This window comes from Equus asinus, chromosome 17, assembly GCF_041296235.1.
Source record: "Equus asinus isolate D_3611 breed Donkey chromosome 17, EquAss-T2T_v2, whole genome shotgun sequence".
Lineage (NCBI taxonomy): Eukaryota > Metazoa > Chordata > Mammalia > Perissodactyla > Equidae > Equus > Equus asinus.
In genome coordinates this window covers 38,249,457-38,273,044 of record NC_091806.1, presented here as the reverse complement: position 1 = coordinate 38,273,044, position 23,588 = coordinate 38,249,457, and the positions used below count along the sequence as shown (strand labels likewise).

General features: G+C 39.5%; 1 protein-coding gene across 1 annotated transcript; it reads right to left on the bottom strand.

Annotated features, from left to right (window-relative positions):
• Positions 1-4,432: 4,432 nt before the first annotated feature.
• On the bottom strand, positions 4,433-22,998 carry LOC106844362 (membrane-spanning 4-domains subfamily A member 12). Its single transcript, XM_014861765.3, has 7 exons — positions 22,842-22,998; positions 18,517-18,789; positions 14,675-14,812; positions 14,016-14,072; positions 9,275-9,391; positions 5,024-5,128; positions 4,433-4,841 (listed from the first exon to the last, which is right to left on the bottom strand). The coding sequence occupies exons 2-7, from the start codon at positions 18,778-18,780 to the stop codon at positions 4,734-4,736; spliced, it is 789 nt and encodes a 262-aa protein (XP_014717251.1). The 5' UTR covers positions 18,781-18,789; positions 22,842-22,998; the 3' UTR covers positions 4,433-4,733.
• Between the last annotated feature and the right edge of the window lie 590 nt (positions 22,999-23,588).

Sequence of the window (23,588 nt, the reverse complement as noted above, 5' to 3'; positions counted from 1 at the left end):
TAAACTGGGTAGAGGCCAAGTGTGGAGAAAGAGATTGTATGAAGCCAGCTGAGTGCTGCTGAGCTGGGGGAACTGAGTAAGCAGCTATCAACTTTCAGAGTGAAATCAGGGAGTTGAGGAGTGGAGCAGAGGTGGATCTGGAAGTAGAGTGAATACTTCAAAATTATAAATTGTCTTGTAAACAATAGCCTGGAGAGAGGAAGGCTTCATTTGTTTTAATTGCAAAATGAAGGGAGAAAGGCAGAAGTCGGCCAGTGTTAGAGAAATGCTGATGTCTGAGGCCTCTCCAGCCTATGGGAATTAGGACATACTGGCAATGTGGCTCCATTGGCCTGGCTTGCACCTCTATCTGCTTGAGCACACATCAGTTCTCTGCAAATCCCCACTTCCACAGTCTTTCTGTGGAATCCCTAGAATTTTCCATTTCTTCTCTAGCACAGCAGGCTCTTGCTGAACCTCTGTGGCATGTGTGTGGCAATCACTTTCCCTCTATATTTTCATCTTCTCCAGCTTTGCAGCTGCTGCTCTGGGAGCAGGCTGCTTTGCCCCAGGTGCTGTCTCCCAGTACTCCCCAACTCCAGAGCCATGGGGGTGTTCAAGCAGCCTTACGTTTTCTTCCGTCCTCTTTACAGAGCAACAGGCTGCTTACACAATGCACAAATGAGGAGAACACCCCTTTCTCCAGAGGGATCAAACCCAGTCACGGGAGCCAGGCTGGGACATGGACTTTCAGCCTGAGCAGATGTCTGAATTCCACACTCCCTGTAGGATCTTTTCCCTGATTCAGATCACGCATATAAACAGATGCCTAGGGATGCTCTGCACCCGCCTCCCAGTCACTCAAATTAACAATAGGTTTGGCCAGCATCTGCTCCATGGCAGCAGGGGACAATTGTGACTAATTGATTTTCAGAGGGATGTAAGAAATGTAAAACATGCTCTGGGAAAAAGAACTGTCAGAAATGTGTAGGCTTGGCCTGAATCAATGATATGTGTGTATCTAAGATACACTTACGGATTCTGGAAAGATAACTTTTTTTTTTCCTGAGCAAGAGTCACCCTGAGCTAACATGCACTGCCAATTTTCCTCTTTTTGTATGTGAGCCACTGTCACAGCATGGCCACTGACAGACGAGTGGTGTAGGTCCACATCTGGGAACTGAACTCAGGCTGCCAAAGCAGAGTATGCTGAACTTCACCACTAGGCCGCCAGGGCTGGCCCGGGAAAGATAACTCTTGAACCCATGCATTTCATGATGAATTATTGACCTTCTTCTCTAAAGCCTTAGAACTTAAAATTGGAAGACATGCTAGAGCCCTAGAAATCTGATTTAACCTGGTTCTTCTGAGGAGGGAAGACACTAAATATAGGATCACTTGGGTTTTCCTTATGTAGCTTAAGTTATATTTCTTGGCAGAAGCCTTTGTCCTCAAACCCAGCATTTATTACTTGTGCATGAAAAAAGCATGTGTACACCAGCGTTTAGATAAAGCCCTCTCCATCCCATTTTATATTACCCCAAATTAAAAATACATTAAAGCTACATTTTATGTAATATCCTAGCACAGTGTTTGGTCACAAAATAGCAGTGTAATACATTTTTTGGGGCAAATGAATGAGTAAGTGAATAAGCTTTTAGATATTCCAGAATGCAGATACCATAAGGCCTTTTAAAAATAGTAACACATGACTTTCATGCTGGGATAGAATTTGTCTACTCCAGTCACTTACTTAGGTCTCAGATCACGGGTACATTTTTAGAAAACTTATAAGATTTAAACTTTACAATTTAACTTATTTGATTTTATTTTTCACAGGAAGTCTAACGCTTAGATAAGATAAGCTTCCAGGGAACAGAATCTTTGTTTTCTCAAGCACACAGAACAAAGCCCTGTATGGAGTAGGCACTCAATAAATATTTGATGAGTGAATGAATGGATGTTTTCCCCAGTGGCATGAAAACAGGGTTGCATTGTTTAAAATGAATCCTCTGTATAAGAAATTTATGCTTGCAGCGTTGTTAAAATTGCTGAAGTAGGCGATTTTGTTTTTCATACTCTAAAAAGCCTCAACTCAAGTACCAGTTTTAAATGGTTGAAACTCAACTCTGTTAGCACCTTTTGACTATCCAGCAAAAAGAGGAGTTAGAGGGTGAATCAGTTGACACTCTACGTATTGAGTTAGGGGATTTTCAGGTAGCAGAGTAATTATCAGGAAGCAAGTGTTGAAAGTAGTATCGTCATATTACTAAACCCCCCTCTGCCATCAGAGTCGGGTAGTCCCAAATGTACTACAGATTTACTATAGACAAAATTTTCGTTTGTTTGATTTGGAGCTACAAATCTGATTTATCTGAGATAAGAAGAAGAGTTGGAAGGAATACTGCCTGGACTTGGGAGCCAGATTCCCTCTTTGCTAGCTTCATGTCTTAATGGCAAGTTTTACCCTCTCTGCCACAGTTTTCTCCTCTGAAAATGATGCCAATTATAGTACCTACCTCACAGGGTTGTTGTGAGCATGAAATGCATTAATTTATGTAAGTGTTTGGGATGTGACTGGCACATAGAGTGGGCTAGATGTTTGCTGTTATCATTATTGCTTTTACTAAAGTCAAGTGAAAAATAGAGTATGTTCAATGGAAATTTATTTAAAAAATCAGCTTTGCTGGAAATGCTTCTCTTCCCTGAAGCAAGTATTACTTTTAAAGTTGTTTATGTGGATAAACAGTGTACCACCCCTCCAGACATTTTGGGGGGCCCTATTTAGTTCCTAGACCCTCCAACCATGGAGGATGTGTCTTTACTTTCACTTCGCTGCTAAGCTTCATGGTGAAGGACACAGCATTACTGATGACCCAGATTTCTAAATAGTTGGGACCCAAGCAGGCCCAGAAATCTGAAACCATGTAACTCTCACCTGACATAATACATCTGCATTCTCACGTGCAAAAATTCTGTTCTTTTCATCTCCCTCTTCCCTGATTTTGATTTCTCTGCCTACTCTTTCCCTACATATTCTGACCCCTCTGGCTTTTTTTTTTTTTTTGAGGAAGATTAGCCCTGAGCTAACATCTGCCACCAGTCCTCCTCTTTTTGCTGAGGAAGACTGACCCTGAGCTAGCATCTGTGCCCATCTTCCTCTATTTTATATGTGGGATACCTGCCACAGCATGGCTTGATGAGCGGTGCATAGGTCCACACCCGGGATCCAAACTGGCGAACCACCGAAGTGGAATGTGCAAACTTAACCGCTGTACCACTGGGCCAGCCCCTCCTCTGGCTTTTTAAATAATTTTAAAGCTTCAAAAATGGGTACACTTTGCTGTTTCCAAACCATTTTCACATAACATTATGCCATTTTATCTTCACAACTCTACTGGAGAAAGGCAGATATCTCAATTTTTGATCAATTTATCTGTCCTTTTTTTCACTTCCCTCATTATCCAGTTTAGATTCTACAGTCTGTCATTTTAATAATACTTTGACAATATCCTAAGCTTTTTTGCCTTTCTGGTATTTTATCATCCCCTCTAGAAAAACCCTAACCCTGGATGAAATCAAATAGGCACTTTATGTGGACCCACATCTGATCAACCAAATCTTGGCTGAAGCAGTTTGTACTATAAATGTGTGACTACCCCCGAAGTGTGCCCTCACTGCAGCTTGGCAGTCCACTTCTGTTTCTCTGATCAGTTTATCCTCTATTTCTATCACTTTTCCAGAATTACCTTTTCTGTTCAGTGTTCTGACTCTACCCATGGCCCCCACCTCGGCCATGACCTCACTTCTACCTTGACAGGGATGACATGAGCCATCACACTGGAGCCTCTTGCATACTCACCACCATCACTGCAAACCTGTTGATATCTGTATCAGTGACATCTTCCTTACCTCCTGTTATGTAGATAAACCACCCTTCCTCATGATTTAGGCCATGACATCCATATACACTTTTGATTTCTTGAAACTTACTCTACCATTTGTCTCTTATCTATAATATAGTCACATCTCTCTCTCTCTTACCTGTATTGTTCCCATTGGCTTTTAAACATGCCAGTCTTTCTCCCATTTCAAAAACAAAACAGCCAAAATCCAAATAAAATGCCCTTGATGTACCATCCGTGTTCTGCTCTTATCCCCTTGCAAATGAGTTTAATGCACATAAAAATAGCCTGTAAATAGCAAAGCTTTGTAGATATCCAAGAAGCAAGGTATTCGATGATATTAATGTACAAAATAATGTGGCCCCCAACAAGGGCAATTGGGCGTTTTCTTTCTAAACAGAAAGTGGAGGAGGGGATGAGTAAGGGAACTCCAGTGACTTGGACACCTTGCAAATCATCATGAAAGCAATTTTATTAGTCTGCTTTGCAGTGTTTCCTCTGCAACTAATATCAAACCAAAATGAATTAAAAAAAAATACCAAAAAGGCTATGTTTCTAGAAACATTTTATTGAGGAAAGGGTAACATTCCCAGGAGATTTTCTAACTTCTGGAGAGTTGCAGAGTCATTTTCAGTCCTCTGGTCCTTCCTTTGCCGATATATGGTGGTGGTGTTTCGGAAGGAGCAGTGACTTGGAGATACGTCAGTTATCATTAATAATAAATTAAGAACACGTCTCAAACACAGCCTTTAAAGATTAGCAATCATCGGGGACAGTAGAGGCCAGCCTCTCAAGAAGTTTCTGCAGAGTGGTTTCACCCCATGAGACTGGATAATGCTTCTTTTTATTTTAATATTGAATGACGTTAGCTGGGTGGCCATCACTTCTGGGAGGAGCTGAGGCAAACCCTGGTGTCAAGGGACTGGTTGCATACACATTTGGAATAGTCAGGACAGACTGGAAGGGATGAATAAAGCATGCAATATTGTTACTGAAATCCTGTTCAGTCCCTCCCTGGTCCCATCAGAGTCAAGGACAAAGAGTGCTCTGGTAAACCCATAATGGGACTTAGCTGACGCTTAAGTCTATATTTCTCTAGCATATATTCAGATGATTTCCAAAGAAGAGGCCCAACTCACCCACTTGGCGATTTCTTGCGTGGCAAAATGGGCTGTGGTGCAAGTTATGCAGAACTCCAAAAGAGAGAAGATAATCAGTATAGCTGAAATTCCTTTCCCAGAAAGCTGAAATCAGGAGTAAAACACACTGAGATTTTGGCTAATCAAGATGGCCTCACACAGGCTTCAGAAAGTTACTGACTCGTCAAACGTGTGAGTGCTCATACTCAACTCGCTCCGTGATTATTTCTCTATTATCATCAAATGCTTATTTCAAGGGAATGTGACTTAATTTCAGCTTTTCTTTAAAATGCTGGAAGACTTTCCTCTTTGCCAGTAGACTGTTTTATTTAGAAACTTTAGAAAGGAGGTAGATTTTTTCTTCTTTGCAATGGCTTTCTTGTTTTTATAAAAATGTTACCTGCTCATTAAAAAAGAAAAATCAAGCTATATAGAAAACAACAATCATTCCAAATGCCACAGCATAGAAATAAGCAAAATTAACAATTGATACCTGTTATTTTAGATCTTTATGTATAGGCAAAAGGCAAATAGAAAAACGCATGGAGAGAGTGAGAGACAAGAAAAAGCAAGAGAGGGAATGAGAGAGCGTGAGCCAGAGAGAGAAACATCATTCTTTAAGAATAGCATCATTTTGTGCTTACTATTTTGAAATCAAAGCGTTGCTTGATTTTAAAAGTATAAAAAGAAGTTAAGTCAAATTAAATTGGCTAAAATTAAAATAAAAAGTTCATGAAATCCATGAAGAAGTTGAAGCCATTTTAAACCTACAAGTTTCAGTTTTGGACAATATCAAATGATTGTTTATTATGAAAAATGAGGTGATTAGCATTGCATTCTTATTTTATGTCTCTCTCATCTTACCTCCCCTCTGTTCACTTCCCAGTACTTGGCGATTATGTCATTTTTCACTTTTTTTGAGTGAAACATTAAAACATTTACGTTCAGTTTTGTAGTTATTTCCCCACTTGTTGCGTCTTACAGTCTTAGATGAATATTTAAATGCTTTCATGCTCTTCACTAATCTCTTTACGCAGCTTCTCCTTGCCTTTCTGAATTCTTGATTTAGTTTACCCCATGGATGGTTGAATAATGCTTTTTTTTTTAGCAGCAGTGCCCATGTATGTTGTTGTTGTTTTACTGAGAATATCTTCTTGTTGCTTTTATACTTGCATGAGAATTTTATTATATGCATTCTTTTTTTATTTTAGCAGAAAAAGATTCCCCCTAAGCTAACATCTGTTGCCGATCTTCCTCCTTTTTTTCTTCTTCCTCCTCTCCCTCTCAAAACCCCAGTACATGGTTGCGTATAGTTGTAAGTTCTTCTGGTTCTCCTATGTGAGCTGCCACCACAGCATGGCAACTGACAGACGGGTGGTGTGGTTCTGTGTCCGGGAATCGAACCCAGGCTGCCGAAGCGGAGTGCACTGAGCTTTAACCACTAGGCAATCAGGATGTGTTATTCTTGAGTCACAGTTTCTTTTCATCAAAATTTTATGGACATTGCACTGTTAGCTTCTCTCATCCAACGTTGCTGTGGTAGAGACTGAGCCAAGCTGGTTTTTTTCCAACTCGTAGGTTATTTGATTTTTGTGCCTAAAACCTTAAAGAATCCTTTTCTATACCTTATATATTAACAAGAGTAAGTGTATATCTCACTTATTTTGCATCTCTATCTCCTAATATAGGTTATTCTCTTTCAGTCTACAAATTCAATTATCTCTTATTTCAGGAATTTTTTTTCAGTGTTTCTAAATACTTATTTTCTGTACCATTTATCGGAGACTAACTCAGGGAGACGAATTATTGTTATGTTGGGTCAAACTTGCCTATCTTTCATGTTTATCATCTTCTCATTACTTAATATATTTGTCTTTTTCTTCTGTAAGACTATGAGTACAGTTTTTCTCTCTGCTGTTTTTATCTGAGTCCATTCTGTTTCTTGCTGTGTGTGATTTTTTAAATTAGATCTATAATAGTAGTTTTTGGTACTCAGTTGGTTTCTATAGTGCTGCAATGTTCTTTTTATTTCATTCTCTCAGTTTCTTTTCTTATTAAGAGTTTCAACAGCATAAAATGCTCATGGGGAATCTTTATTGATAATTGAGTGATGTTTTCTTCCATGTTGGGTTTTTTATCTCTACTACTAGTGTGCTGTGGTAGAACGTGGCTGAACCTGCTACTCCGAAATTCCTTTTTGTTGTTTATAAGTCCCTATTTTAAATTGAAAAACTCAATTCTTGGAAACCAAGATGCTAGGTATGGATCATGTGGTAATCACAGAGTAGTTTTATTATCTTATAGTTTTATTATCTATTATCTGGAATTTGGGGTAGATCTTGAAGATATGGCTTCCCAGGTTAGTAAGGGATCAAACCATGAGAATGAGGAAACTCAATGTTTTCCTGGTTATTGTGACCCACATTTTCATTAAACCAGAGCACATCTTGTGAGGGAGAAGGAAGGCACATGTATTTGCATCCATTTTACTATCTGATATCTTTTGTCCTGATTATTTGGATTGTGTCTTTTACTGAAAATGAACAGCAGGCATCTGAGTGTTTTTGCTGACCCACTAACCCACAGGAATCTTAGGCCTTCTTTCCTCCTTCCTTTCTTTTTTTCTTCCATTCCTTGTTTTAATCACTCTAATGTATTTGGGTAGTTTCGCTGCCATTTATTTTCAACTTTCTCATTCTTAAAGTGAACCATTCTGTGTAGGACTTATGTTTGTTCAGATACAGTATAGGAAAATTTTTGTTGATTTTTATTTCCACTTAACTGGGTCCAATTTGTCCTGCTTGTTTCCAGCTACAGTTTGAGGGCTAGATATTGTTTTCTGTCCATTTTGCTGAATGCTAATCATGCAGCTGTAGCTGCTCGGGAGAGCAGTAGCTTAGCTGGCAGTGAGCACACTTCTTGCTAGTGAACGTGGGCTTGCTGTCTCTCTCCTCTGAGAAATGCCCTGTACCAAGTCCTGCTTCAAGGTCGGAGGTCTATTCTATTCCTGTGGATTTCTGCTCATGCTTCCACATTAGCAAAGTGCACTGGAAAGTGTGAACTCTGGTGACTTCCCTACTTCTCTTGAGGTCCTGGGGCACAACGGCTTTACCATACAGGATTTGCTTTATCCTTTCTCAGAATTGACTGCTCTCCACCTAAGTATTCTTAGCACTAGACTGGAGAGCATTAGCGAGACTTCTCAGTATTTTTTGGCATCCTCCTTTCCTCAGTTTTGTTCCTGGGGAGTAAGAGGCAGGGCCAGGAGCTGTGCTTTCTTCTACCACCTTGAAACACAGCAGAATCATTTGTTTCTTTCCCAAGATGCCGATTTAAAAGCTGGTTTTTGACTAATTTTTGTGTGTGAGGAGAGATTGGCCCTGAGCTAACGTCTGTTGCCCATCTTCCTCTTTTTTTTTCTCCCCAAGGCCCCAGTACATGGTTGTGTATCCTAGTTGTAGGTCATTCTAGTTCTTCTGTGCAGGATGCTGCCATAGCATGGCTTGATGAGCAGGACTAGGTCTGTGCCCAGGATATGAACTGGCTGCCAGCTGCCAAAGTGGAGCGCATGAACTTAACCACTCAGCCACGGGGCCAGCCCCCGGTTTTTGACTAATTTTTGTTCTTTTTGTTTGGTATTGTAGAGGATAAGTTTTGTGTTCTTGCTTCAGTCCACCTTATTTACTATGAAGTCACCTCATATTCTTGCCTCCCTAAAAGCTCTTCTCTACACCTTTCTCTGCTCCTGAGGTAATGAAGTCCATGCTTGGCCTATATGACAATAATAAATGGGTGATTTTGTTTTTGAGAACATTCTGAGGCATGTGCTTCATTTTGCAATTGCTTCGTTCTGTGTGTTTCTCTCATAAAAAGTGGATGTCCTTCTCACTGCCATTCTCCTCTCATCCCATTCTTAGTCTAAAATAAAACTGTTCAATAACTATCTTATTTACATAGGATTTTAAATATTTTGGAAATAGTATCTGGGTGTCTTTAGGAGTCTTCTGCATTGTTCATATGATTGGCAATGAGATGGACCAATAAGGGATGCCCCTCTGCCCTAGTGCATCTGTAGAGGTAACTCTCCCACTTTGTTCTATAGTCCTAGAGATCACATTACTAGGAGTAGGGCTGGAATATAAAAAGGGATTTTCCACTAGAGCTGCTACACAGTAATAAGAGATTAAAAAATAGACTCACTCTATGAGAGTGGAAAGAGAGGAGGCACGTGGAAGATTATGGGATACTTACCAATGCCCAAAAGTCTTGTGTGGGTAGCCCATTGATGTTCACATCTACCAGCAACAGAATCACTCCAATTAAGGCAAAGATAGCACTAACAATATTCATTCCTAGGCTGCCTTTTATCTAATGGAGACAACAGGAGAAATATATGTAGGATAAGTTAAATTAAATGAAGTAAGGATTAATTAAATTTAATGGTTCTTAATCTTTGAAATCTCAAAAAAAGTTTTGAAGTTGAAATGATTTTTTTTCCCTCTGCCCTTCTGGGTAGTTACTATGAAAACTATTCTGTATGCAGCCTAAATGTGGGTTATTTTTAAAATCCGTAGAAAAATGTAAATAATGCAAAGCAGAAGCTCATCTATTACATTTGTCTAAATGCCTCATGCACAGTAACAATTGTATTCCCTTTTTAAAACAAGAAACTTTTAATGAGCATTTTTCTGTGACAGGCACTGTGTTAGATTATTTAAACACATTATCTCATTGAACTCTTACAATCATCATGTGAGGTAGTACTATACGGCATCCAATTTTATAGATGAAAAAGTATATGCAAAAAAACTTTGCTGATAAATTTAGGAATTTATGAAAACCCTAAAGTCTTTCTAGGGGCTAGATAACCCCGGATTTAGAACGAGGGACTCGTTAGGATTTTGTGAGTAGAGGGGTATGGGCAGAGTCCAAAAGTTACCCCAGTTTCTACAGGAAAGTTTTGAGATTCAGCTGAATGATTGTGAAACCAAGTCCTGAGCTGACTTGCTAAGACTGGCTCGGCTAGAGTTCTTAAGAATGTGCTGCTGCTTTAGCATGCCTTAGAGTCTCCTGAAGGCCTCTGAAAGGCTCCAAGAAAAATTGCTTTAGGTATAGTTTTAGTTCTGTCTTCTCTAAATAGACAGATTCTATGCCTGGATAATCTCAGTTAGAAGGAAGGATCCATAAATGATGCAGAGAAAGAACGCTTTATTTTGTTTTTGGATTACAACAGGAGTGGTTAATTAGGATTAGGCTCTTTTATTTTAGTCTAGTCTAGTCTGGGAGAGGATGAGCAACATGATTCTGTTTCCACTTTTCCATTCTTTCCTCCTCTGCTGGATTAAACACAATCTTGAAATCTCTGTTCAGACCTTTTGCCCATTTTTTAACTAGGTTGTTGTTTTTTTTTGTTGTTGAGATATATGCGTCCTTTGTATATTTTGGATATTAACCCCTTATCAGATATATGGTTTGCAAATATCTTCTCTCAGTTTTTAGGTTGTCTTTTCATTTTGTTGATGGTTTCCTTTGCTGTGCAGAAGCTTTTTAGTTTGATGTAGCCCCATTTGTTCATCTTTTCTTTTGTTTCCCTTACCCAGTCAGACATGGTGCTTGAAAATATGCTGCTGAACAGAGATTTCTCCAAAGAAGATATACGGATGGCCAACAGGCATATGAAAAGATGCTCAACATCATTAGCTATCAGGGAAATGCAAATCAAAACTACAATGAGGTATCACCTCCCTCCGGTCAGAATGGCTATAATTAACAAGACAGGAAACAACAAGTGTTGGAGAGGATGTGGAGAGAAGGGAACTCTCGTACACTGCTGGTGGGAGTGCACATTGGTGCAGCCACTATGGAAAGCAGTATGGAGTATCCTCAGAAAGTTAAGAATAGATCTACCATATGATCCAGCTATCCCACTGCTGAGTATTTATCCAAAGAACTTGAAAATACAAATGCATAAAGATACATGCACCCCTCTGTTCATTGCCAGCATTATTCACAATAGCCAAGATTTGGAAGCAACCTAGGAGCCCATCAAGGGACGAATGGATAAAGAAGATGTGGTATATATACACGATGGAATACTACTCAGCCATAAGAAATGATGAAATCCGGCCATTTGTGACAACATGGAAGGACCACAAGGGTATTATGCTAAGTGAAATAAGTCAGAGGGAGAAAGTTAAATACAGTATGATCTCACTCATAAGTAGAAGATAAAAACAACGACAAACAAACACATAGCAATGGAGATTGGATTGGTGGTTACCATAGGGGAAAGGTCGGGGGAGGGCAAAAGGGGTGATTAGGTTCACATGTGAGGTGATGAACTATAATTAGTTTTTGGGTGGTGAACATGATCTACACAGAATTTGAAATATATTACGATGTACATCTTAAAGCTATATAATGTTATAATCCAATGTTACTGCAATAAAATTTAAAAAAAATCTTGAAACCACCTCTGCTCTAGTTGTCTTTAGTTCTTGGCGAATCATTTGCTTTCTCCTGTTTCAAAATTGTAGGCCAGGGATCTGCCAATGAACTAAAAACTGATTTGATATATTTAATCCAGCATAAGAAGAAAGAATGGAAAAGTGGAAACACAGAATCATGTTGCTCATGCTCTCCCAGGCAGAATTAGACTAGACTAAAATAAAGGAGCCTAATCCTGATTAAACACTCCTGTTGTAATCCCAAAACAAAATACAGCATTCTTTCTCTGCATCATTTATGAATCTGTCCTTCTAACTGAGATTGTTCAAGCAAGGGATCCAAATTGGAAAGGAAGAAGTAAAACTGTCTCTATTTGCCGATGATATGACTCTATATTTATATAAGCCTACAGAATCCACCAAAAACCATTATAAATAATCAATGAATACACTAAAGTTGCATAGTACAAAATCAACATATAAAAATCAGTTGCGTTTCTTTACCCTAATAATGAACTAGCCGAAAGAGATATCAAGAATATAATCCCATTTACAATTGCAACAAAGAATAAAATACCTAGGAATAAATTTAACCAGGGAGATGAAAGACCTATACACTGAAAACTGTAAGACATTATTGAAAGAAATTGAAGAGAACATAAAGAAATGGAAAGATATTCCATGCACGTGGATTGGAAGAATAAACATGGTTCAAATGTCCATGTTACCTAAAGCAATCTACAGATTCAATGTAATCTCACTCAGAATCCCAATGATGTTCTTTGCAGAAATAGAACAAAGAACCCTAAAATTTATATGGAACAACAAAAGACCCTGAATAGCCAAAGCAATCTTGAGAAAACAAAGCTGGAGGCATCACAATCCTTGACTTCAAAATATTCTACAAAGCTGTAGTAATCAAAACAGTATGGTGCTGGCAGAAAACCAGACACACAGATCAATGGAACAGAATTGAGAGCCCAGTAATAAAGCCCCACATCTCTGGACAGCTAATCTTTGACAAAGGAGCTAAGAACATACAATGGAGAAAAGAAAGTCTCTTCAATAAATGGGGTTGGGAAAAGTGGACAGCCATGTGCAAAAGAATAGAAGTAGACCTTTATCTTATAACATACACAAAAACTAACTCAAAATGGATCAAAGACTTGCATGTAAGACCCAAGACCATAAAACTCTTAGAAGAAAACATAGGCAGTATGCTCTTTGACATTGGTCTTAGCAGCATCTTTTTGAATACCATGTCTACTCAGGCAAGGGAAACAAAAAATAAACACATGGGACTACGTTAGACTAAAAAGCTTCTGCATGGCAAAGGAAACCATCAACAAAACAAAAAGCTCACCAACTGGGGAGAATATTTGGAAATCATGTATCCCACAAGGGGTTAATTTCCAAAATATATAAAGAACTCATATAACTTAACAACAAAAAAATGGACAACCCGATCAGAAAATGGGCAGAGGATATGAATATTCATTTTTTCCAAAGAAGATATGCAGAATGGCCAACATGCACATGAAAAGATGTTCAACATCACTAATTATTAGGAAAATGCAAATCAAAACTACAAGGAGATATCACCTTACACCTGTTAGAATGGCTGTAATTAACAAGATAAGAAATAACGTGTGTTGGAAAGGATGTGGAAAAAAGGGAACTGTCATTCACTGCTGGTGGAATAAACACATAGATAAATAAACACATAGATAAGGGGAACAGATTAGTAGTTAGCAGAGAGGAAAGGGTGGGAAGGAGGGCAAAAGAGGTAAAGGGCACATTTGTGGTGATGGATAAAAACTAGAGTGTCAGTGGTGAGCACAATGCAGTCTATATAGAAACTGACATAGAGTAATGTACACCTGGAAATTACACAGTGTTGTAATCCAGTATGACCTCAATAAAATAACTTTTGAAAAAAGTAGCCTTGTCTGAAAAAAAAAAGAAGTAGACCAGGAAATTGCAAAAGGTGGAGTACTGTGGCTGAGAGAATTGCAAGTCTTGTCTCAGTGATTATTTTTATAAACTCTTCTTACATACAGATCTAGGTGTTTTTAGTGACGATTTAACGAACTGTAAAACAAAAGTCAAATCTGAATAAGAATAGGAGATATGTGCAAATAAAAAGTAAAAATACAAGGCAAGGCAGAACTGAGAAATGGCAAATGAATAGTAGAGTTTTTGATACTGAAGTGGCAAGTGGGGGTTTCCTGGGTCTTGGATTTTTCTTTGGAGTTCCCCTAATGCAGTGACCCAACTGAACCAGGGGCCTTTAGAATAAAGTTAAAGGAACCCTATCTTTACTGAGTCCCTCTCAAGTGAGTTCAAGAGTCAGGATGTGGAGCTCTGCCATTTATGAGTGGCAAATTGTGTGGACCATGTGGGGACACACATGCCATGGAGGCAACCAATATACATTTTGGGACAAAGTGCTCCCCTTTACGTGTTCTGAATCCACCTTCTCAGTTTTCCTCCCCAAATAAACTAATCTTTAAACAGGTTTAAAAAGTAGAAACATTCTGACTTACCAGACAAAGGGAAAGGTGCTTGGACCCTGATACTGAGAGAGCGCCAGTGATGATGAACTGTGGAAATGGACAGATTTATTTGTGAATGATGGATTCTTTGATTGTTCCTGGGAATGACTTCTCTTTATATGAAAAGCTGGTCTACTTATATTCATTTAATTTCCTTTTCAAAAATTCCTCATATACTTCTCATTTTTTCTGGAGTAACTCTCAGAAATTGTCTTTTTGACTTCTTTTTTTTCCCTCCTTAGTTTCTAGAATGTAAAGGACTCATTCTCTTGTAAGCTTTCCTCGTTCTGATGACTTCTGAGCTCACTACTCAATCTCTTCTCATGATCAATTGCGTGTTGTTAGTTATTTCCCAGTCACCTCTTTTTTGCAACTCTCTAACATATACATTTCCATCTAAAATGTAGTAAGGAATTAAAACTTCAGCTTGTTGATTACTTGATCAGAATAAACTTTAGGTTATGAGTTTAAGCTGCAAGTTAAAATGGAGAACAAAAGCTCTCCCTTATTTATACCCAATCAGAGCTGCTAATTCTCTCAGTTCTCCAACTGATCAGATGCAGAGCTTATCAAAAAATGAGTTGTGCATAGGTTGAAGATATCTATAATTTACAAACTGAGAAGGAGAGGTGTTCTAGCAATATACTCACCGAAATGCCGCCCCAGAATGGATATCCACTGTCAAAGGTACTGGAAGCAAAATTCCAAACTCCATCGTAAGTGGCGCTTATTAAACCCAAAATAACACCGAAACCAATGTGCATCAATCCAATCACAATCTGGATTGCCTGAAAAAAGAAAACAGGCATTTGTAAATTGCTTCTTCATTTTCAGGCACTACTGAAACACTACTGTCATTGCTGCTGCTGCTTCTTATTGTTGACTCTGCCAAGGTGCATGGGTGTCATTTGGGCAGACCTCTACAGCAGGAGGTGGGCCGTGAACATTTGACACACTAGAGCCAAGGCCTCAGCATAAGGCCTTGTCTGAGGTATTTGGGTAGGCTTGCTGGGGTGGCCCGAGGAGAGTTCTTCAGAAAGTGCCACTTTGGCATGCATTAGCATTTCCTGAGAGCTTCTAAAGAGTCTTAGAAAAAAATGCTTTCATTGTGACTTTGATGGCCATCCTTTACAAATGGACTGATTTTTTTGCTTGGGTAATCCTACTCACGTGGAAAGTATCAATGAAGAAAAAACAATTTTGGGAGTATTAACCATATGCTTGATAATGTTCTAAACATTTTACATTTATTACTTTGTGTACTCCTTCCAACAACTGGATGGAGACACAGAGACAGAGAGAAATTAGGGGTCTGTCTTAGTTAATTCTGGCTATAACAAAGTACCACACACTCAGTGGCTTATGAACAACAGGAATTTATTGCTCACAGTTCTGCAGGCTGAGAAATCCAGGATCAAGGTGCGAGCATGGTCACCTTCTGGTGAGGGACCTTTTCCCGGTTCACAGCTGGCACCTTTTCACAGTGTCCTCACATGGTCGAAAGGGCTGGGGACTTCTGTGGAGCCTCTTTTTTTTCTTCTGCTTTTTTATCCCCAAATCCCCCCAGCACATACTTGTGTATTTTCAGTTGTGGGTCCTTCTAGTTGTGGCGTGTGGGACGCCACCTCAGCGTGGCCTGATGAGCAGTGCCATGTACACGCCCAAGATCTGAACAAGCGAAACCCTGGGCCGCCGAAGCAGAGCGCTGGAACTTAACCACTCGGCCACGGGGCCAGCCCCGTGGAACCTCTTTTTTAAGGTATTAATCGCACTCATGAGGGCTCCACCCTCATGACCTAAGCATCTCCTAATATTATCATCTTTGGGAGTTAGGATTTCAACATATGAATTTGGGGGCGACACAAACATTTCACCACTATAGCAGTGTCCAAGGTCACAAGATACTGAGGGGCAAGTCTGGGAACCAAATGCAGCAAATTGACTCCAGAGCCCACGTCTTGACTATTCAGGACAGCCTCCCCTCAGGCTCAGCTCTGCTTCTTCCATGAAGTCTTCCTGGTTACACCAGTCAATTCAAGCTGCCTTTTTTCTTTCCAAATTTCTGTTGTATCTTATGCTGTAAGTCACACACTTTATTACTTGGTTTTCTGTTTATTTATATTCCTTTTTTAATTGCAGCTGCACAAAGATTTTCTTATTGGCCAAGACATGTATTCTTAAAGACAGTGGATTCATCTTTGTACCGCTTAGGGCACCTCCCCTCATCCTGGATAAATAGATTTGTGAGAAATAACTGTTGCTAGATTGGACCAGAAGTTAAGTCTTTCTTCCCAAGTTTATAGCTTATCTGTTCAGCAAGACTGCAAATAAAGGGTGGTTGTGTTGATTTCTTCAATAAGTAGCTACTGAATACAATTAAATTGTATCAGAATTAAAAGAAAACACAGCTTCTTAAATAGTGCTAAGAAATTAATTTTTTTGAATAACGAAGTCCTTTGAGACTCTGATAAAAGCTGTGAGCCGTCTCCTCTGAAAAACTAGTCTTACACCTTCATGTGTACACATGCCACACTTTTGTAGGTAAATTCAGAGGTGTCCTGGGCCTCTTGTAGCCCGTCGTGGATCTCAGTTGAAGATCTCCTGCATTAGACATTATATTTGGTTTTTACAACCTCTTCTCTAGAGCAGCAATTCCATCATCTGGCTACAAACTTCCCATCCTTATCCTTGTCATCGTCTTGATGAGGAGCAATTAGATCTTGGATTAATACCAGCCTTTTCTCCTAGTGTAGCCCTGGCTGTACCACTTACTGATCAAAATTGCCTATAGCCTAGACTTAGTAATTTGGTCATTTCATTCATTCTGAATATTTGGCCATGGAACCACTGTAAGTTGTGAGTCATTTGGGGCAGATGGTCTATGTCCTACCACCTGGGGCCTCTGCACCGCTGGTGATGACTGGGGGCTGCTAATGGCACAGATATACAATTTTCAGGGAGAGGAAGTAACTTCTGCCAACCAGAGCTTTTAAAAAACAAAATCGCACTTACCACTTTAAAATACTTTTATTGTGAGCCTTTTCAGTACCCAGTGGAATGCTCCAATGGCTGCCCATTGGACTCAGAGTAGAAGCCAGAGTTTTCTGTTCTCCAGGCTTTACAGGGTCTGTCTCCCATCACCCCTCTGCCCTCCTTCTGCTTCCTTCCCTCATTCTATTCTACTTTATTGGCCTCCTCCCTGTTCTCCAAACACATCACACTCATTTCCTCTAAGGACCTTTCCAACTTTACCCAGAAGCCCTTGCCCTGATAGCTGCACAGCTCACCCCTCACTTCCTGTCTTTGCTCTGATGTCATCTTCTAAGGAGGGCCTACTCTGACCCACTTGGATTGTTGCCCCCTCACTGCTGGCACTTCTTATCCTTCTACACTTCTCTTTTTCGCCATATCATTGATCACCTTGTAACACACTGTGTCCTTTAAATCTTTATTATGTGTGTGGTATGATTTCCCCCACTAGGTTCTAAGCTCCATGAGGGAAGAGACTGCCTATGTTGTTCTCTGCAATATTCCCCACACCTGTGTGTGGATCGGCTGTGTGGGGTGCTAGTCTGTCCCGTTTGCTCAATGGGAGTAGGGAATCTCCTCTCTCTGGCAGGAGGAGGATCTGAGTGGCCAGCTTCACAATTTAGATCTGCCTGCTTGCTGGAGGGGAACCAATGTTCTTTTTTATTTCCCTACAACATTGAAACTTGAAATAGAAAGATGGCTAGAAGAGTTTCTGGTACCTAATGGGCACTGAATATCATTTACTGAATGCTCTAGCAGAGAAGTTAGATGTGCACACAGGAGAGACAATACAGTTTGGTGGAATTGAGGTGCCTGGAAAGCACAACAAAGGGACTAAGGATTCTGTCTAGGCGAGTGGAATCTTCATCTCCAAATAGGGCGTAGTGTATACTGCTGACATATACAAGACTATGAATGTTTAAAGTACCCTTTTTAGAAGTAGTGTGGCAGTTAAGTCATAACATCTCCATGGGCATTGGGTGAAGCACGCAGATGGAATGGCCCCTAATGCTTTCACAGCCGGTTTCCGCAGACTGCCCATTTGTAGTTCCTTCTGTTTTTAAGGCAACCATCAATGTTTATTTTAATGTGAATTCACCTGTATACAAATACCAGTCTTGAAACTAATCCAGAGACAGGATTGAGGGTGGGGGAAGTGAGATCAAGCTAGAAACAGTGGTGCTCCCATAATGTCAATGTTACCGAGTTGTCCTGCTAGGACGAGTCCTTTGTCACCTGTTAGGTTCTTGCTTGAATCTAAAATAAAATGAACTTATGGTAATGTCTATGTGCAGACTAATTATTTCTACCTAAAAGGGATACAGTTTCCAGAGTAACATTCAGAACTTTTTAATGATTGGATGTATGTCATGAGATCATAAGCTTCTCTCCACCTGTAACTTCTAAGTACAATAAAACCTTGCAAATGCAAAATTAAAATTCTAATAGTAAACAGACTTACCCCTAGTGTCTTTCCTTCTTCTTTAAAGTTTGTGGTTGCTGTTACTGTAGCTGGATTTACCATTAGTACATTTCCTTGACCCTGCTGATTGTTAGTGCGGATTTCTGGAGAAGTGATGAAGGGAGGCTGACCACTCTGAGGTTGGTTTCTTGGGGTTATGAAACTCAGGGGTTGTTGAGACCCAGGAGCCATAGAGTTATTCGCTATGTAAGGATTGGGTGTGGTTCCATACACTCCAGGCTGGGTTGTTGGCTTGGAGAACATCCTTATGTCCTAAGTATTACAAAACATAACAAAGTGATAAATTTACCCAGCAAGGAAACTAAAGAAAATTTTGTCAAATGTCAATTATCTATGCAAATGGAGGAGAACAAGTGAGCAGATAATAAGCAGTGACACTTAATATAAACATAATTCACATTTGACTTTGGAATCCTGTATATGCTTTAGTTCGAAGGAAGTGAAAGAGGGGAAGCTGGGGAACAAATTTATTTTCCAATTCCTATCTGCTTTTATCAGGTATTTATACTGATTTTCCCTGAGTCCATTGAATCTGAAGGAGAACAGAAAGAGGGAAGAGACAAGTGTAGGCAGAACACTGCACCCTCCTCCTTCCCCCAAAGTTGTCCACTTTCTAATCCAGGAAAGTGTTTTGTGGCAAAGCAGATTTAGGGTTGCAAATGGAATTAAGGTGGATAATAAGCTGACCTTAAAACAGGGAGATTATTTTGGATTATTTCAGTGGGCCAGTGTAATCACAAGAGTCCTTAAAAGTGGAAGAGGGAGGTAGAAGAGAGTCAGAGAAAGAGATGTGATGATGAAAGTAGGGTCAGAGAGATGCTGTGATGCTGGCTTTGAAGATGGAGGAAGTGGACCATGAGCCAAGGAATAGAGGTGGCCTCTAGAAGTTGGCAAAAACAAGAAAAACAGATTCTTTCCTGGAGCCTCCAGAAAGGAATGCAGCTCTGCCAACACCTTGGTTTTAGCTCAGTGAAACCGGTGTTGGACCTCTGACCTACAGAATGGTCAGATAATGAATTTGTATGGTTTTAAGCCATTAAGTTGATGGTAATTTGTTACATCAATAAATAGAAAACTAATACAGAGGCCAAGAATACAACTGGATGGTAAGAAAGGCAGTCCAAGATTTAAAATTATGTGTTAGTACTTTTCCAAATAGATAATTCACATAAGACCAATTAAGTTGATTCTCTTGTTCTTTAAGAAAAAATACTCTTGAGATTCCCTGTTAATTTTTGTCCTTCTGGATGTGTAGAGTATCTCACATCCCTTGTGGCCAAGGGGAACTGGATATGGACAGCAATCACAGTTAATCCTTGAAAAAAAACCATGACACTTTCACAAATTTGTCTTCAATGTTCGTAGATTCTTTTTTTGAGACCTTATCCCCAAACCATTTTCTTGTACATTATGAATATCAAGAAAGCAGGAGTTCTGAATGCCCTCATCCTTGGTAGGAAGTGTGAATAGCCTACTGGTGCATTTCACCACTGGTGTTTTAACTGAAACACTTATTCACACCATGTCCTCATAGAATCCTGAAATTTCAGAGTAAGAAAGAGCCTTTCCAATTATCCTGTCCCATTCCCCTTGTTTTACAGAAGAGAAATGAAATGTCGTGATCAAGGTTACATAGGAAATGTACGGCAGAGCCAGGACTAGAAAGTTGAGGTCTTGACTGTTGGTGTGGACTTCCCCACTCCGCTCACACTGCCCCCTCTGGATGCTTGCAGAGTTTGTCTTCCATCTTCCAGGCCAGCCAAGGTGACAGGTTATTGACTCTGTACCTACAACTACCCAACAACAAAACTACTGTCTTCCTCAGGTGAGCTGTCTAGAGAGCTAGCATTTCATCTGACATTTCCTGTAGGGACACTAGGGGGTGTATTGTGTTCTGGTTAGGAGTGTGGACTCAGGGTTAGAATCCTGGCGCTGAAACCAGCTTTGTGTCTTTGGTAAATTTGTTAACCTCTCTTTGCCTTAGTTTCTCATCTGTAAGATGAGGATAATAAGTACCTTCTTTATAGGGTCACTTTGAGTATTAAAGGATTATTCCATGTAAAATTCTCAGAATCTGTGCCTGTTACAACTGCACAGGTTGTCTCTATTATTATTGCTATGTAAAGTGGATGAGATATGTTCTCTCTCTTAGTCTTTTCAACTCCCCTATGAGGTAGGTACTAATATCATCCCATTTCACAGTGAGAGAATTGAATCCAGAACCTACACTCAGAACCCTTACTCTAAGCTGCTCAGATGCTAGACACAACTGAAAAAGGTTGAAAACTCAATCGAAAGGCAGAAAACACATTTTGGAAACATCTGATGACAAAGGGGTTACTTCGTCAGAGTGGAAACATATTTTAATCCACAAAAGGTTATTTTAAACAAGGAGAAATAAACAGTTCCATAGCTGAGATTCTTGGAGTGACTCCTGATAATGCTGAAATAACATTTGAGAACACGAAGTTTTTGTATCCGTGGATCTGGTTTCTGTGGCCGTTTAGTGCTCAAGCCCTCCCACTCGGCTACTTCCTTAATCCCCAGTCTCCTCCTTCACTGACTCTGGGCCCTCGAGAAACTTTCTTAACTAGATCCCTATTCATCCCTGTGTCTCAACTGTAAAATGAGACTGACAATGCCATTCAAAGGGGCTAGTGTGAAGACCAGATAATTCTAATTCCTGTGAAGCTGTAGGATCAGTGCCCAGCATATGGCAGAACTGGATGAAATGTGGCTCTCATTCTATCATTAGAGCCCAAAGTCTTCCATCCCAGTGTAAGCAGTGGATGTGGCCATATGAAAAGTTTAAATAGAGACTGAACTTGAGAGGGTCAATGCCGAAATCAAGGAGATAGGAGATGGGGGGGAGGGGTACAGTAATTAACCAGAACAAGAATTTTCTTGAGTTTTTTTTAAGTATTAAAACAATTAAACAATTTCTGCATGTAGGTGATCTCATTACCTACTTCCTTTGCTCTTGGTCATTGTAATTTTTTGTCTCCTTGAGAAATTTGATATGAAAACTCAAAGCTTTTCATGTATTTATCAACATTTTTTGATTTCATATCTGCTATTTAGTTTCTGGACTAAGGCCTGTGAGTTCCCTATAGAACCCAGATTGCTAATAGCTTTATAAAGATGATGCTAGTCTCAGATGCATTTTTACCAGCTCAAATTCTGGTTTTATAAAAAGGATTAAAGAGCTGAGCCAGTCTCAGTCCTTTTAGTTTATACCAAAATAACTTAATGTGTAAAGAGCCTTTCTGGTTACATAATTTGGTACAAAGGGAGGGAAAAATGCTTGGGGGAATAACTAAGTGAGCATCCAGTTGAAATGAGGATAATCCTGGAAATGATAGCAGAAAAGGGAAACCAGTGAATAGACTTTTTCTATAAATTCCATCTATTGACTTACTAAAATTTTTCTCTTGACCTTTGGGAAAAAATTTACTCTCAGTTGTCTTTTTTTCTAAAAATTAGAGCAACTGCAGTTATTTTTAAGCACAAAGAACACATAAAAAAATAGAAGGTCTGATGAGATCGAAAGGACACGACTATAGCAATAAGAGGAAAGCTCACCCATTTGCTCTTTGATCAGGTAATTTCAAATAAAAGTTGGAAAAATTTACTTTTTTCTAGTTTCTTGCTACCTCCCCTCCATGTTAATTCCACTTTTAACATTACAGGGTGAAGATGATTACTATCTTTGAGAAGACGTTGTAGCATATGGTGAAACAGTACTAAATCATTCTCACCCTATCACCCAGTACATCCACAAATGAAAATACTGACCTAGTGAAAATCAGTTATCTTCAGCACCTGTGTTTTGTTTTTGCTGTAAAAAAAAGCACCTTAATTAAAATGCATTACAAAACCAAGTGCTGCAGTGTTTCTACTGTGCTATGTGGTCATGTGGTAGCCACATTATCATCAAGTGCTCACAATGGGACATTCCCTTCTCCTCGTTCATTAATATTCATGGAATAGCATACATTTGAACCTTCTATGTCACCTTTCTTAGCATCATATTTTGATTTTTTTTCTAGAAGTATCTTTTACCTGTTTTATAGCAACTGACATTCTCTTTCGTTTCTCTCCTGTTTCATTTCTTTCCTGTTCTATCCCTCTCGTGGTTTCTTTCCCCTACTCATCTACTTGCCTAAATAGAGTCAGGAGCTGTCTTCACCTCTCCAGCTTAGAGCGTGGGTTGCTGCAGAGAACCCATGCAGATAGACCGGCCCCACCATTCATGCCCATTGACTTGAGGGAAGCAATAGGTAGAGGTGTTTCAGTGGACTTACCGTGTTCCTGCAGCACTTCTCTGCTTTCTCTTCTCCAAGCTCTGTGCTAGTCTGAGATATTTACCTTGATAAGATAGGTACTTTTTATACTTCTTTGCTTCAAACTATCCCCTCTCCTATTTTTAGTTCGTTCCAAAGTCCTTTTGTGGTTGACTCTCTTCCACCTTAATGGCTCTTCTGTAAATCTTGGAATATGCTGTGCTGTCACACCTCCCTCAGCCTTGGACTGGAAAGCCTTTTCTGACACCCCAAACACGAAAGTGCCCATTTTCTCCAGCCCTTTGCACTTTCTGATATGAATTAGTGCAACATCATACTGCATTTTAATGTCTGTTAAATTAGACAAACAAAATTGGAAAATGTAGATAATAAAAAAGGAAAGAAGAGAAAGAAAAAAACATTTATAATCCCACCATCCACACATAATCAGCAATACTATTTTCATTTGGATTTTAAACGTTTGTATGTAAATATCTATTTTACATAGAGACGTATATGATTTGGTAAAATCACCAAATTAGGATCATGTTGTTATATAATTTGCAACCTGCTTTTTTAGCTTAATGTCTTATAAACACCTCTTCAGGTCAATAAACATACTCTACTCATTGTAATTCTTAATAGTGGCATGCTATTCCACTTTTTGGAAGTGTCCTATCACATTCCAATTATTAGTTTTCAGTCCTATCTCACAGATCCAAATGAGTGCTTTCGAGGGCAGAGATCATTGGGGTGGAGTCTGACATC

Coding starts and splice junctions, on each gene's coding strand:
- LOC106844362 (XM_014861765.3), bottom strand. CDS start 18,780: ATGTTCTCCAAGCCAACAACCCAGCCTGGAGTGTATGGAACCACACCC. Junction 14,813..18,516: donor AAGAAGGAAAGACACTAGGG/GTAAGTCTGTTT, acceptor TTCTTTTTTCAG/GCAATCCAGATTGTGATTGG. Junction 9,392..14,015: donor AGCACCTTTCCCTTTGTCTG/GTAAGTCAGAAT, acceptor TGTCTCCATTAG/ATAAAAGGCAGCCTAGGAAT.